The sequence below is a fragment of the Eucyclogobius newberryi genome, unplaced genomic scaffold (assembly GCF_026437365.1).
Source record: "Eucyclogobius newberryi isolate DKJ021-1_F unplaced genomic scaffold, fEucNew1.0.hap1 SCAF_28, whole genome shotgun sequence".
NCBI lineage: Eukaryota > Metazoa > Chordata > Actinopteri > Gobiiformes > Gobiidae > Eucyclogobius > Eucyclogobius newberryi.
In genome coordinates, this window is record NW_027315923.1 from 866846 (window position 1) to 880241 (window position 13396).

A 13396-nucleotide genomic window follows, 5' to 3' on the forward strand; every position below is an offset into this window, starting at 1 on the left:
ATTAGTCCTGGTTTAGTCTTAGTTTAGTCCTGGTTTAGTCTTAGATTAGACCTGGTTTAGTCCTGGTTTAGTCTTAGATTAGTCCTGGTTTAGTCCTGGTTTAGTCTTAGTTTAGTCCTGGTTTAGTCTTAGATTAGTCCTGGTTTAGTCCTGGTTTAGTCTTGGTTTAGACCTGGTTTAGTCTTAGATTACTCCTGGTTTAGTCTTAGATTACTCCTGGTTTAGTCCTGGTTTAGTCTTAGATTACTCCTGGTTTAGTCCTGGTTTAGTCTTAGATTACTCCTGGTTTAGACCTGGTTTAGTCTTAGATTACTCCTGGTTTAGACCTGGTTTAGTCTTAGATTACTCCTGGTTTAGTCTTAGATTACTCCTGGTTTAGTCCTGGTTTAGTCTTGGTTTAGTCCTGGTTTAGTCTTAGATTACTCCTGGTTTAGTCTTAGATTACTCCTGGTTTAGTCCTGGTTTAGTCTTAGATTACTCCTGGTTTAGTCTTAGATTACTCCTGGTTTAGTCCTGGTTTAGTCTTAGATTACTCCTGGTTTAGACCTGGTTTAGTCTTAGATTACTCCTGGTTTAGTCTTAGATTACTCCTGGTTTAGTCTTAGATTACTCCTGGTTTAGACCTGGTTTAGTCTTAGATTACTCCTGGTTTAGTCTTAGATTACTCCTGGTTTAGTCTTAGATTACTCCTGGTTTAGTCTTAGATTACTCCTGGTTTAGACCTGGTTTAGTCTTAGATTACTCCTGGTTTAGTCTTAGATTACTCCTGGTTTAGTCTTAGATTACTCCTGGTTTAGTCCTGGTTTAGTCTTAGATTACTCCTGGTTTAGACCTGGTTTAGTCTTAGATTACTCCTGGTTTAGTCTTAGTTTAGTCCTGGTTTAGTCCTGGTTTAGTCTTAGATTACTCCTGGTTTAGTCTTAGATTACTCCTGGTTTAGTCTTAGATTACTCCTGGTTTAGACCTGGTTTAGTCTTAGATTACTCCTGGTTTAGTCTTAGATTACTCCTGGTTTAGTCTTAGATTACTCCTGGTTTAGTCCTGGTTTAGTCTTAGATTACTCCTGGTTTAGACCTGGTTTAGTCTTAGATTACTCCTGGTTTAGTCTTAGTTTAGTCCTGGTTTAGTCCTGGTTTAGTCTTAGATTACTCCTGGTTTAGTCTTAGATTACTCCTGGTTTAGACCTGGTTTAGTCTTAGATTACTCCTGGTTTAGACCTGGTTTAGTCTTAGATTACTCCTGGTTTAGACCTGGTTTAGTCTTAGATTACTCCTGGTTTAGACCTGGTTTAGTCTTAGATTACTCCTGGTTTAGTCTTAGTTTAGTCCTGGTTTAGTCCTGGTTTAGTCTTAGATTACTCCTGGTTTAGACCTGGTTTAGTCTTAGATTACTCCTGGTTTAGACCTGGTTTAGTCTTAGATTACTCCTGGTTTAGTCTTAGTTTAGTCCTGGTTTAGTCCTGGTTTAGTCTTAGATTACTCCTGGTTTAGACCTGGTTTAGTCTTAGATTACTCCTGGTTTAGACCTGGTTTAGTCTTAGATTACTCCTGGTTTAGTCCTGGTTTAGTCTTAGATTACTCCTGGTTTAGACCTGGTTTAGTCTTAGATTACTCCTGGTTTAGACCTGGTTTAGTCTTAGATTACTCCTGGTTTAGACCTGGTTTAGTCTTAGATTACTCCTGGTTTAGACCTGGTTTAGTCTTAGATTACTCCTGGTTTAGTCTTAGTTTAGTCCTGGTTTAGTCCTGGTTTAGTCTTAGATTACTCCTGGTTTAGACCTGGTTTAGTCTTAGATTACTCCTGGTTTAGACCTGGTTTAGTCTTAGATTACTCCTGGTTTAGTCTTAGTTTAGTCCTGGTTTAGTCCTGGTTTAGTCTTAGATTACTCCTGGTTTAGACCTGGTTTAGTCTTAGATTACTCCTGGTTTAGACCTGGTTTAGTCTTAGATTACTCCTGGTTTAGTCTTAGTTTAGTCCTGGTTTAGTCCTGGTTTAGTCTTAGATTACTCCTGGTTTAGACCTGGTTTAGTCTTAGATTACTCCTGGTTTAGTCTTAGTTTAGTCCTGGTTTAGTCCTGGTTTAGTCTTAGATTACTCCTGGTTTAGACCTGGTTTAGTCTTAGATTACTCCTGGTTTAGTCTTAGTTTAGTCCTGGTTTAGTCCTGGTTTAGTCTTAGATTACTCCTGGTTTAGTCTTAGTTTAGTCCTGGTTTAGTCCTGGTTTAGTCTTAGATTACTCCTGGTTTAGACCTGGTTTAGTCTTAGATTACTCCTGGTTTAGTCTTAGTTTAGTCCTGGTTTAGTCCTGGTTTAGTCTTAGATTACTCCTGGTTTAGACCTGGTTTAGAACCTTTTTGATCCAGAATTCATGAAAGGTGAAAACAATCTAAGCAAAACACACAAATATAAATTGTATTTTCATAAACAGTTGGTGATTGCTCAGGGTCAGATGTCGGGGTCAGAGGTCAGGGTCAGATGTCAAGGGTCAGATGTCAGGGTCAGATGTCAGGGTCAGAGGTCAGGGTCAGATGTCGGGGTCAGAGGTCAGGGTCAGATGTCAAGGGTCAGATGTCAGGGTCAGATGTCAGGGTCAGAGGTCAGGGTCCAGATGTCAGGGTCAGATGTCAGGGTCAGAGGTCAGGGTCCAGATGTCAGGGTCAGAGGTCAGGGTCAGATGTCAGGGTCAGGGTCAGATGTCAGGGGTCAGAGGTCAGGGTCCAGATGTCAGGGGTCAGATGTCGGGGTCAGAGGTCAGGGGTCAGATGTCAGGGTCAGATGTCAGGGTCAGAGGTCAGGGTCAGATGTCAGGGGTCAGAGGTCAGGGTCCAGATGTCAGGGTCAGATGTCAGGGTCAGAGGTCAGGGTCAGATGTCAGGGGTCAGAGGTCAGGGTCCAGATGTCAGGGGTCAGATGTCGGGGTCAGAGGTCAGGGGTCAGATGTCAGGGTCAGAGTTCAGATGTCGGGGTCAGGGGTCAGATGTCAGGGTCAGATGTCGGGGTCAGGGTCCAGATGTCAGGGTCAGGGGTCAGATGTCAGGGTCAGATGTCGGGGTCAGGGTCCAGATGTCAGGGTCAGATGTCGGGGTCAGGGTCCAGATGTCAGGGTCAGTCAGATGTCAGGGTCCAGATGTCAGGGGTCAGATGTCGGAGTCAGAGGTCAGATGTTCGGGGTCAGAAGTCAGGGGTCAGATGTCGGGGTCAGATGTCAGAGGTCAGATGTCGGGGTCAGAGGTCAGGGGTCAGGTTTATGGTTCATCACTGGTTTGATCCACATGAAACACAAATAAACTAAAGTCACATGATTTAGTCAAAGACGTGTCAAAGGACAGGCCCCGCCTCCATCTGAGGTCATGACCTCATCACATTCTACACAGTCACATGCTGCTCTCACAAGCCCCGCCCCCTTCCACCTGCAGCTCCACAGCGCCCCCTGCGGGTCAGAGGTCAGAACAGCCCCCTGCGGGTCAGAGGTCAGAACAGCCCCCTGCGGGTCAGAGGTCAGAACAGCCCCCTGCGGGTCAGAGGTCAGGTAAGAACAGCCCCCTGCGGGTCAGAGGTCAGGTCAGAGGTCAGAACAGCCCCCTGCGGGTCAGAGGTCAGGTAAGAACAGCCCCCTGCGGGTCAGAGGTCAGAACAGCCCCCTGCGGGTCAGAGGTCAGGTCAGAGGTCAGAACAGCCCCCTGCGGGTCAGAGGTCAGGTCAGAGGTCAGAACAGCCCCCTGCGGGTCAGAGGTCAGAACAGCCCCCTGCGGGTCAGAGGTCAGGTCAGAGGTCAGAACAGCCCCCTGCGGGTCAGAGGTCAGGTCAGAGGTCAGAACAGCCCCCTGCGGGTCAGAGGTCAGGTCAGAGGTCAGAACAGCCCCCTGCGGGTCAGAGGTCAGGTCAGAGGTCAGAACAGCCCCCTGCGGGTCAGAGGTCAGGTCAGAGGTCAGAACAGCCCCCTGCGGGTCAGAGGTCAGGTCAGAGGTCAGAACAGCGTTGTTTCTTTAGCTTTAGTTTGATCTAATTTTAAAAACTTTAGGTTTGAAATGTTTGGTGGTGTTTAGCTCCTCCCCCTCTAACCCTTAGCCCCGCCCCAGACCATATATGTACAGTATGTACAGCAATGGCAATGACAATCATAATAATAATCATAATAATAATAATAATAATGATCATAATAATAATAATAATATCACAAAGACTTTTAAAAGTACCAAAATATACATTTTCTGAGTTTCTTGAGCTTTAGAAAAGACTTTTATAATAAAACTTTTTGCTCTGAAATGACACGAAACAAAAGTCCATTTCCTCTCTCCCCAGACGCTTCCTCAGAATCATCTAGAGGCGGAGCTCTGCTCGAGCATCAGCCAATCAGCACAGAGCCTTGGAGCGCTGTGATTGGCTGGTGTCAGTGGTAACCGTTTGTGAAGGCGGCGATGAGAGGAGCCTGAGAAGAGACACAAACACTTCAGTATCACCATGGTAACGGCTTCAGGAGGCAGGACATGAGTCACACCACCACCACAACAACAACAACAACCACAACAACCACCACAACAACAACAACAACAACAACAACCACAACAACAACAACCACAACAACAACAACCACAACAACCACCACAACAACAACAACAACAACCACAACAACAACAACCACAACAACAACAACCACAACAACAACAACCACAACAACAACAACAACCACCACAACAACAACCACCACAACAACAACAACAACAACAACAACCACAACAACCACCACAACAACAACAACAACAACAACAACCACAACAACAACAACCACAACAACAACAACCACAACAACCACCACAACAACAACAACAACAACCACCACAACAACAACAACAACAACAACCACAACAACAACAACCACAACAACAACAACCACAACAACAACAACCACAACAACAACAACAACCACCACAACAACAACCACCACAACAACAACAACAACAACAACCACAACAACAACAACAACCACAACAACCACCACAACAACAACAACAACAACAACCACAACAACCACAACAACCACCACAACAACAACAACAACAACAACAACAACAACAACCACCACAACAACAACCACCACAACAACAACAACAACAACAACCACAACAACAACAACAACCACAACAACCACCACAACAACAACAACAACAACAACCACAACAACAACAACCACAACAACCACCACAACAACAACAACAACAACCACAACAACCACCACAACAACAACAACAACCACAACAACAACAACAACAACCACAACAACAACAACAACCACAACAACCACCACAACAACAACAACAACCACAACAACAACAACAACAACAACCACCACAACAACAACAACAACAACAACCACAACAACAACAACCACAACAACAACAACCACAACAACCACCACAACAACAACAACAACCACAACAACAACAACCACAACAACAACAACAACCACAACAACCACCACAACAACAACAACAACCACAACAACAACAACAACAACAACCACAACAACCACAACAACAACCACAACAACAACAACCACCACAACAACAACAACCACAACAACAACAACCACAACAACAACAACCACAACAACAACAACAACCACCACAACAACAACCACCACAACAACAACAACAACAACAACAACAACAACAACCACAACAACCACCACAACAACAACAACAACAACAACCACAACAACAACAACCACAACAACCACCACAACAACAACAACAACAACCACAACAACCACCACAACAACAACAACAACCACAACAACAACAACAACAACCACAACAACAACAACAACCACAACAACCACCACAACAACAACAACAACCACAACAACAACAACAACAACAACCACCACAACAACAACAACAACAACAACCACAACAACAACAACCACAACAACAACAACCACAACAACCACCACAACAACAACAACAACCACAACAACAACAACCACAACAACAACAACAACCACAACAACCACCACAACAACAACAACAACAACCACAACAACAACAACAACAACAACCACAACAACAACCACAACAACAACAACCACCACAACAACAACAACCACAACAACAACAACCACAACAACAACAACCACAACAACAAAGTCCTCCCACAACTTTTATTTCATCTTTAAGAAGTTCCAATTAGCGCTCTCAGTCAGGGTCAGTTAGGGTCAGTTAGGGTCAGTTAGGGTCAGTCAGGGTCAGTTAGGGTCAGTCAGGGTCAGTTAGGGTCAGTTAGGGTCAGTTAGGGTCAGTCAGGGTCAGTTAGGGTCAGTTAGGGTCAGTCAGGGTCAGTTAGGGTCAGTTAGGGTCAGTTAGGGTCAGTTAGGGTCAGTTAGGGTCAGTCAGTTAGGGTCAGTCAGGGTCAGTCAGTCAGGGTCAGTTAGGGTCAGTTAGGGTCAGTCAGGGTCAGTCAGGGTCAGTTAGGGTCAGTCAGGGTCAGTTAGGGTCAGTCAGGGTCAGTTAGGGTCAGTTAGGGTCAGTCAGTTAGGGTCAGTCAGGGTCAGTCAGTCAGGGTCAGTTAGGGTCAGTTAGGGTCAGTTAGGGTCAGTTAGGGTCAGTCAGGGTCAGTTAGGGTCAGTTAGGGTCAGTTAGGGTCAGTTAGGGTCAGTCAGTTAGGGTCAGTCAGGGTCAGTCAGTCAGGGTCAGTTAGGGTCAGTTAGGGTCAGTTAGGGTCCGTCAGGGTCAGTTAGGGTCAGTCAGGGTCAGTTAGGGTCAGTCAGGGTCAGTCAGGGTCAGTCAGGGTCAGTTAGGGTCAGTCAGTTAGGGTCAGTCAGGGTCAGTCAGTCAGGGTCAGTTAGGGTCAGTTAGGGTCAGTCAGGGTCAGTCAGTTAGGGTCAGTTAGGGTCAGTTAGGGTCAGTCAGGGTCAGTCAGGGTCACTTTCTGCTCTTCATAAAAACTCTACATTTGTCGATATAAAAAGCCTATTTTTATTTTTATGCTTATTTTTTATCTTATAGCTTCTTGTTATTTTCATGCTATATGTTATTTTCCTTGTGCTATATGTTATTTTCATGCTATATGTTATTTTCATGCTATATGTTATTTTCATGCTATATGTTATTTTCCTTGTGCTATATGTTATTTTCATGCTATATGTTATTTTCCTTGTGCTATATGTTATATGTTATTTTCCTTGTGCTATATGTTATTTTCATGCTATATGTTATTTTCATGCTATATGTTATTTTCCTTGTGCTATATGTTATTTTCATGCTATATGTTATTTTCATGCTATATGTTATTTTCATGCTATATGTTATTTTCCTTGTGCTATATGTTATATGTTATTTTCCTTGTGCTATATGTTATTTTCATGCTATATGTTATTTTCCTTGTGCTATATGTTATTTTCCTTGTGCTATATGTTATTTTCATGCTATATGTTATTTTCATGCTATATGTTATTTTCCTTGTGCTATATGTTATTTTCATGCTATATGTTATTTTCATGCTATATGTTATTTTCATGCTATATGTTATTTTCCTTGTGCTATATGTTATTTTCCTTGTGCTATATGTTATTTTCATGCTATATGTTATTTTCATGCTATATGTTATTTTCCTTGTGCTATATGTTATATGTTATTTTCCTTGTGCTATATGTTATTTTCATGCTATATGTTATTTTCCTTGTGCTATATGTTATTTTCCTTGTGCTATATGTTATTTTCCTTGTGCTATATGTTATTTTCATGCTATATGTTATTTTCATGCTATATGTTATTTTCCTTGTGCTATATGTTATTTTCCTTGTGCTATATGTTATTTTCATGCTATATGTTATTTTCCTTGTGCTATATGTTATTTTCATGCTATATGTTATTTTCATGCTATATGTTATTTTCCTTGTGCTATATGTTATTTTCATGCTATATGTTATTTTCCTTGTGCTATATGTTATTTTCATGCTATATGTTATTTTCATGCTATATGTTATTTTCCTTGTGCTATATGTTATTTTCATGCTATATGTTATTTTCATGCTATATGTTATTTTCCTTGTGCTATATGTTATTTTCATGCTATATGTTATTTTCCTTGTGCTATATGTTATTTTCATGCTATATGTTATTTTCATGCTATATGTTATTTTCCTTGTGCTATATGTTATTTTCATACTATATGTTATTTTCCTTGTGCTATATGTTATTTTCCTCCTACAGCAGATATGAACTGACTTCTATACGTCTCATTGTACATAAAACAGCAGAGGGCGCCAGAGGCTCTCACCCCGAGACTGTGTGTGAAGCCTGTGGAGGGGGCGGGGCTTGCGGCGCTGATGTAACTGCTCATCCCTGTGTCCTGATTGGCTGCTGCTGCGTAGAGCTCTGCCATTGGTCCAGGGCTGCTGGTGTTGAAGAAGGCGGGGCGCGAGGGGGCGGAGCCTGAGAACAAACACAATATTGAAATAAAGCTAGGCAAAATAATATGTCTGTTTGCCTTAACCCGACCGACCCTCTATGAAACTAGCCGACTGAAAAAAAAATATCTGCATTTTGTTGAAAAAACGTCAAAATCTTTTATTTTTTAATGATTTGAGCGACTCACCGAGCGGTCTTTCCTGAACCACCGTGTGGAATACTTTAGTCTCTTTTGTAAAGCTGACTTTCATCTCAAAGGACTGATAAGGCACAGCACAAGTGCGTCTGCATTTTGAAGCCTCTGACCCCTGGACTGTTGAAGCCTCTGACCCTTGGACTGTTGAAGCCTCTGACCCCTGGACTGTTGAAGCCTCTGACCCCTGGACTGTTGAAGCCTCTGACCCCTGGACTGTTGAAGCCTCTGACCCTTGGACTGTTGAAGCCTCTGACCCCTGGACTGTTGAAGCCTCTGACCTCTGGACTGTTGAAGCCTCTGACCCCTGGACTGTTGAAGCCTGACCTCTGGACTGTTGAAGCCTCTGACCCCTGGACTGTTGAAGCCTCTGACCCCTGGACTGTTGAAACCTCTGACCCCTGGACTGTTGAAGCCTCTGACCCCTGGACTGTTGAAGCCTCTGACCCCTGGACTGTTGAAGCCTCTGACCTCTGGACTGTTGAAGCCTCTGACCCCTGGACTGTTGAAGCCTCTGACCCCTGGACTGTTGAAGCCTCTGACCCCTGGACTGTTGAAGCCTCTGACCCCTGGACTGTTGAAGCCTCTGACCCCTGGACTGTTGAAGCCTCTGACCCCTGGACTGTTGAAGCCTCTGACCCCTGGACTGTTGAAACCTCTGACCCCTGGACTGTTGAAGCCTCTGACCCCTGGACTGTTGAAGCCTCTGACCCCTGGACTGTTGAAGCTTGACCCCTGGACTGTTGACCCCTGACCCCTGGTGGTCACTCCGACTCAAAAAATGACCAAATTTGGATCTTTTTTTTTGCCAATACACGACACACACACCAGGGGCAGTGTGTGTGTAATAAACTTACCTCTGATGACAGTTGACATTGGGCCATACGCTGCCAGAGGAATTGCTGAGAACAAATACACAAACAAATAATTAACTACACATGGACATATTTACAACATCCAATGCATTTTTTTAAGTTTATGGAAAAAGAGCCTGAGCTGAAGGTGAAGCGCATCATCATTAACAGCTGAAACGTCTTCTGCATCTGTAACGTCTCGATTCTCCTGTAACTCCTGCTCACAGCAGGTCCTAAAAGCTCCATAAAAAGCTTTAACTGGTTCAAAATGCAGCAGCAAGATTACAAGAGGAACTAACAGAAGAAAGCACATGACGCCGGTGCTGGAGTCTCTTCACTGGCTCCTGTCCTGTTTAGAATCACATTTAAACTCCTCCTCCTGACTTACAAAGCCATAAAAGACATGGCCCCTCCCACCTCAAAGATGCTCTAGAACCATCTCATCCAATCAGAGCTCTTCACTCTCTAAATGCTGGTCCCAAGAGTCTCTAAAGGCACAGTAGGAGGTAGAGCCTTCTGGTGGTCCCAAGAGTCTCTAAAAGCACAGTAGGAGGTGGAGCCTTCTGGTGGTCCAAAGAGTCTCTAAAAGCACAGTAGGAGGTGGAGCCTTCTGGTGGTCCCAAGAGTCTCTAAAAGCACAGTAGGAGGTGGAGCCTTCTGGTGGTCCAAAGAGTCTCTAAAAGCACAGTAGGAGGTAGAGCCTTCTGGTGGTCCCAAGAGTCTCTCAAAGCACAGTAGGAGGTGGAGCCTTCTGGTGGTCCCAAGAGTCTCTAAAAGCACAGTAGGAGGTAGAGCCTTCTGGTGGTCCCAAGAGTCTCTAAAAGCACAGTAGGAGGTAGAGCCTTCTGGTGGTGCAAGAGTCACTAAAAGCACAGTAGGAGGTGGAGCCTTCTGGTGGTCCCAAGAGTCTCTAAAAGCACAGTAGGAGGTAGAGCCTTCTGGTGGTGCAAGAGTCTCTAAAAGCACAGTAGGAGGTAGAGCCTTCTGGTGGTGCAAGAGTCTCTAAAAGCACAGTAGGAGGTAGAGCCTTCTGGTGGTCCCAAGAGTCTCTAAAATCACAGTAGGAGGTAGAGCCTTCTGGTGGTCCCAAGAGTCTCTAAAATCACAGTAGGAGGTAGAGCCTTCTGGTGGTCCCAAGAGTCTCTAAAAGCACAGTAGGAGGTGGAGCCTTCTGGTGGTCCCAAGAGTCTCTAAAAGCACAGTAGGAGGTAGAGCCTTCTGGTGGTGCAAGAGTCACTAAAAGCACAGTAGGAGGTGGAGCCTTCTGGTGGTCCCAAGAGTCTCTCAAAGCACAGTAGGAGGTGGAGCCTTCTGGTGGTCCCAAGAGTCTCTAAAAGCACAGTAGGAGGTAGAGCCTGCTGGTGGTGCAAGAGTCTCTAAAAGCACAGTAGGAGGTAGAGCCTTCTGGTGGTGCAAGAGTCTCTAAAAGCACAGTAGGAGGTAGAGCCTTCTGGTGGTCCCAAGAGTCTCTAAAAGCACAGTAGGAGGTGGAGCCTTCTGGTGGTCCCAAGAGTCTCTCAAAGCACAGTAGGAGGTAGAGCGTTTAGCTCCCAAGAGTCTCTGGTCATTGCTGGTCACATGTTCCTCTCAGAGCTTCTGTTTCAGACTCTGCTGATGATGACCTGAGGAACACTCTCTGCTCTAGATGAACAGCTCTTCATGCGCCTGGATGAACTGTCTCCAGATGAACCTCCTTCTCTCCTCCTGATGTTCCATCTGTGGGAGGAGCATCTCTCCTTCTCTGAGCTTCTCCTCCAGGTTTATACTTTCTCCCAAAAGGACAGGGGGCGCTCTAAGGACAGGGGGCGCTCTAAGGACAGAGGGAGCTCTAAGGACAGGGGGCGCTCTAAGGACAGGGGGAGCTCTAAGGACAGGGGGCGCTCTAAGGACAGGGGGAGCTCTAAGGACAGGGGGCGCTCTAAGGACAGGGGGAGCTCTAAGGACAGGGGGCGCTCTAAGGACAGGGGGAGCTCTAAGGACAGGGGGCGCTCTAAGGACAGGGGGCGCTCTAAGGACAGGGGGAGCTCTAAGGACAGGGGGCGCTCTAAGGACAGGGGGAGCTCTAAGGACAGGGGGCGCTCTAAGGACAGGGGGCGCTCTAAGGACAGGGGGAGCTCTAAGGACAGGGGGCGCTCTAAGGACAGGGGGAGCTCTAAGGACAGGGGGAGCTCTAAGGACAGGGGGCGCTCTAAGGACAGGGGGAGCTCTAAGGACAGGGGGCGCTCTAAGGACAGGGGGAGCTCTAAGGACAGGGGGGGCTCTAAGGACAGGGGGAGCTCTAAGGACAGGGGGCGCTCTAAGGACAGGGGGAGCTCTAAGGACAGGGGGCGCTCTAAGGACAGGGGGCGATCTAAGGACAGGGGGAGCTCTAAGGACAGGGGGAGCTCTAAAGACAGAGGGCGCTCTAAGGACAGGGGGCGCTCTAAGGACAGGGGGAGCTCTAAGGACAGGGGGAGCTCTAAGGACAGGGGGCGCTCTAAGGACAGGGGGAGCTCTAAGGACAGGGGGCGCTCTAAGGACAGGGGGAGCTCTAAGGACAGGGGGCGCTCTAAGGACAGGTAAAGATCTGACCTGTGAACTCCTGAGGATGAGACGTGAGGAGAGGCGTTCGCTCCAACTGGAACTCTGCAACAGAAAGAAGTCTTAAAGTCAAACTCACTTCAACATGATCTAAAGTCGCACAGGAGTATAAGTCGCACAGGAGTATAAGTCGCACAGGAGTATAAGTCGCACTGGAGTATAAGTCGCACTGGAGTATAAGTCGCACAGGAGTATAAGTCGCACCGGAGTATAAGTCGCACCGGAGTATAAGTCGCACAGGAGTATAAGTCGCACTGGAGTATAAGTCGCACAGGAGTATAAGTCGCACAGGAGTATAAGTCGCACCGGAGTATAAGTCGCACAGGAGTATAAGTCGCACAGGAGTATAAGTCGCACAGGAGTATAAGTCGCACAGGAGTATAAGTCGCACCGGAGTATAAGTTGCACCGGAGTATAAGTCGCACAGGAGTATAAGTCGCACCGGAGTATAAGTCGCACAGGAGTATAAGTCGCACCGGAGTATAAGTCGCACTGGAGTATAAGTCGCTCCGGAGTATAAGTCGCTCCGGAGTATAAGTCGCACAGGAGTATAAGTCGCACTGGAGTATAAGTCGCACTGGAGTATAAGTCGCACCGGAGTATAAGTCGCACCGGAGTATAAGTCGCACTAGAGTATAAGTCGCACTGGAGTATAAGTCACTCCGGAGTATAAGTCGCACTGGAGTATAATAGACTTTGAATGTAAACTGGACGCTTTTGACGCACCGGTCTGAACGGGCCATAAGTCGCACCGGAGTATAAGTCGCACCGGAGTATAAGTCGCACAGGAGTATAAGTCGCACCGGAGTATAAGTCGCACCGGAGTATAAGTCGCACCGGAGTATAAGTCGCACAGGAGTATAAGTCGCACCGGAGTATAAGTCGCACAGGAGTATAAGTCGCACAGGAGTATAAGTCGCACTGGAGTATAAGTCGAACAGGAGTATAAGTCGCTCCGGAGTATAAGTCGCACAGGAGTATAAGTCGCACTGGAGTATAAGTCGCACTGGAGTATAAGTCGCACAGGAGTATAAGTCGCACTGGAGTATAAGTCGCACTGGAGTATAAGTCGCACAGGAGTATAAGTCGCACAGGAGTATAAGTCGAACAGGAGTATAAGTCGCTCCGGAGTATAAGTCGCTCCGGAGTATAAGTCGCACCGGAGTATAAGTCGCACAGGAGTATAAGTCGCACAGGAGTATAAGTCGCACAGGAGTATAAGTCGCACAGGAGTATAAGTCGCACAGGAGTATAAGTCGCACAGGAGTATAAGTCGCACTGGAGTATAAGTCGCACAGGAGTATAAGTCGCACCGGAGTATAAGTCGCACAGGAGTATAAGTCGCACTGGAGTATAAGTC

The 13396-nt window shown here is 45.9% G+C and overlaps 1 protein-coding gene across 1 annotated transcript in view; it reads right to left on the reverse strand.

The window, feature by feature from the left end:
• Nucleotides 1-4331: 4331 nt before the first annotated feature.
• The window catches only part of LOC140372716 (RNA-binding protein Musashi homolog 1-like), a 335187-nt gene continuing 326122 nt past the window's right edge, over nt 4332-13396 (reverse strand). Inside the window, exons 11-14 of the mRNA XM_072459820.1 lie at nt 12028-12081; nt 9460-9504; nt 8279-8433; nt 4332-4430 (exon numbers count right to left, since the gene is read on the reverse strand). Coding sequence (XP_072315921.1) covers nt 4392-4430; nt 8279-8433; nt 9460-9504; nt 12028-12081 — 293 coding nt within the window. The 3' untranslated portion in view covers nt 4332-4391. The remainder of the gene's footprint in view (nt 4431-8278; nt 8434-9459; nt 9505-12027; nt 12082-13396) is intronic.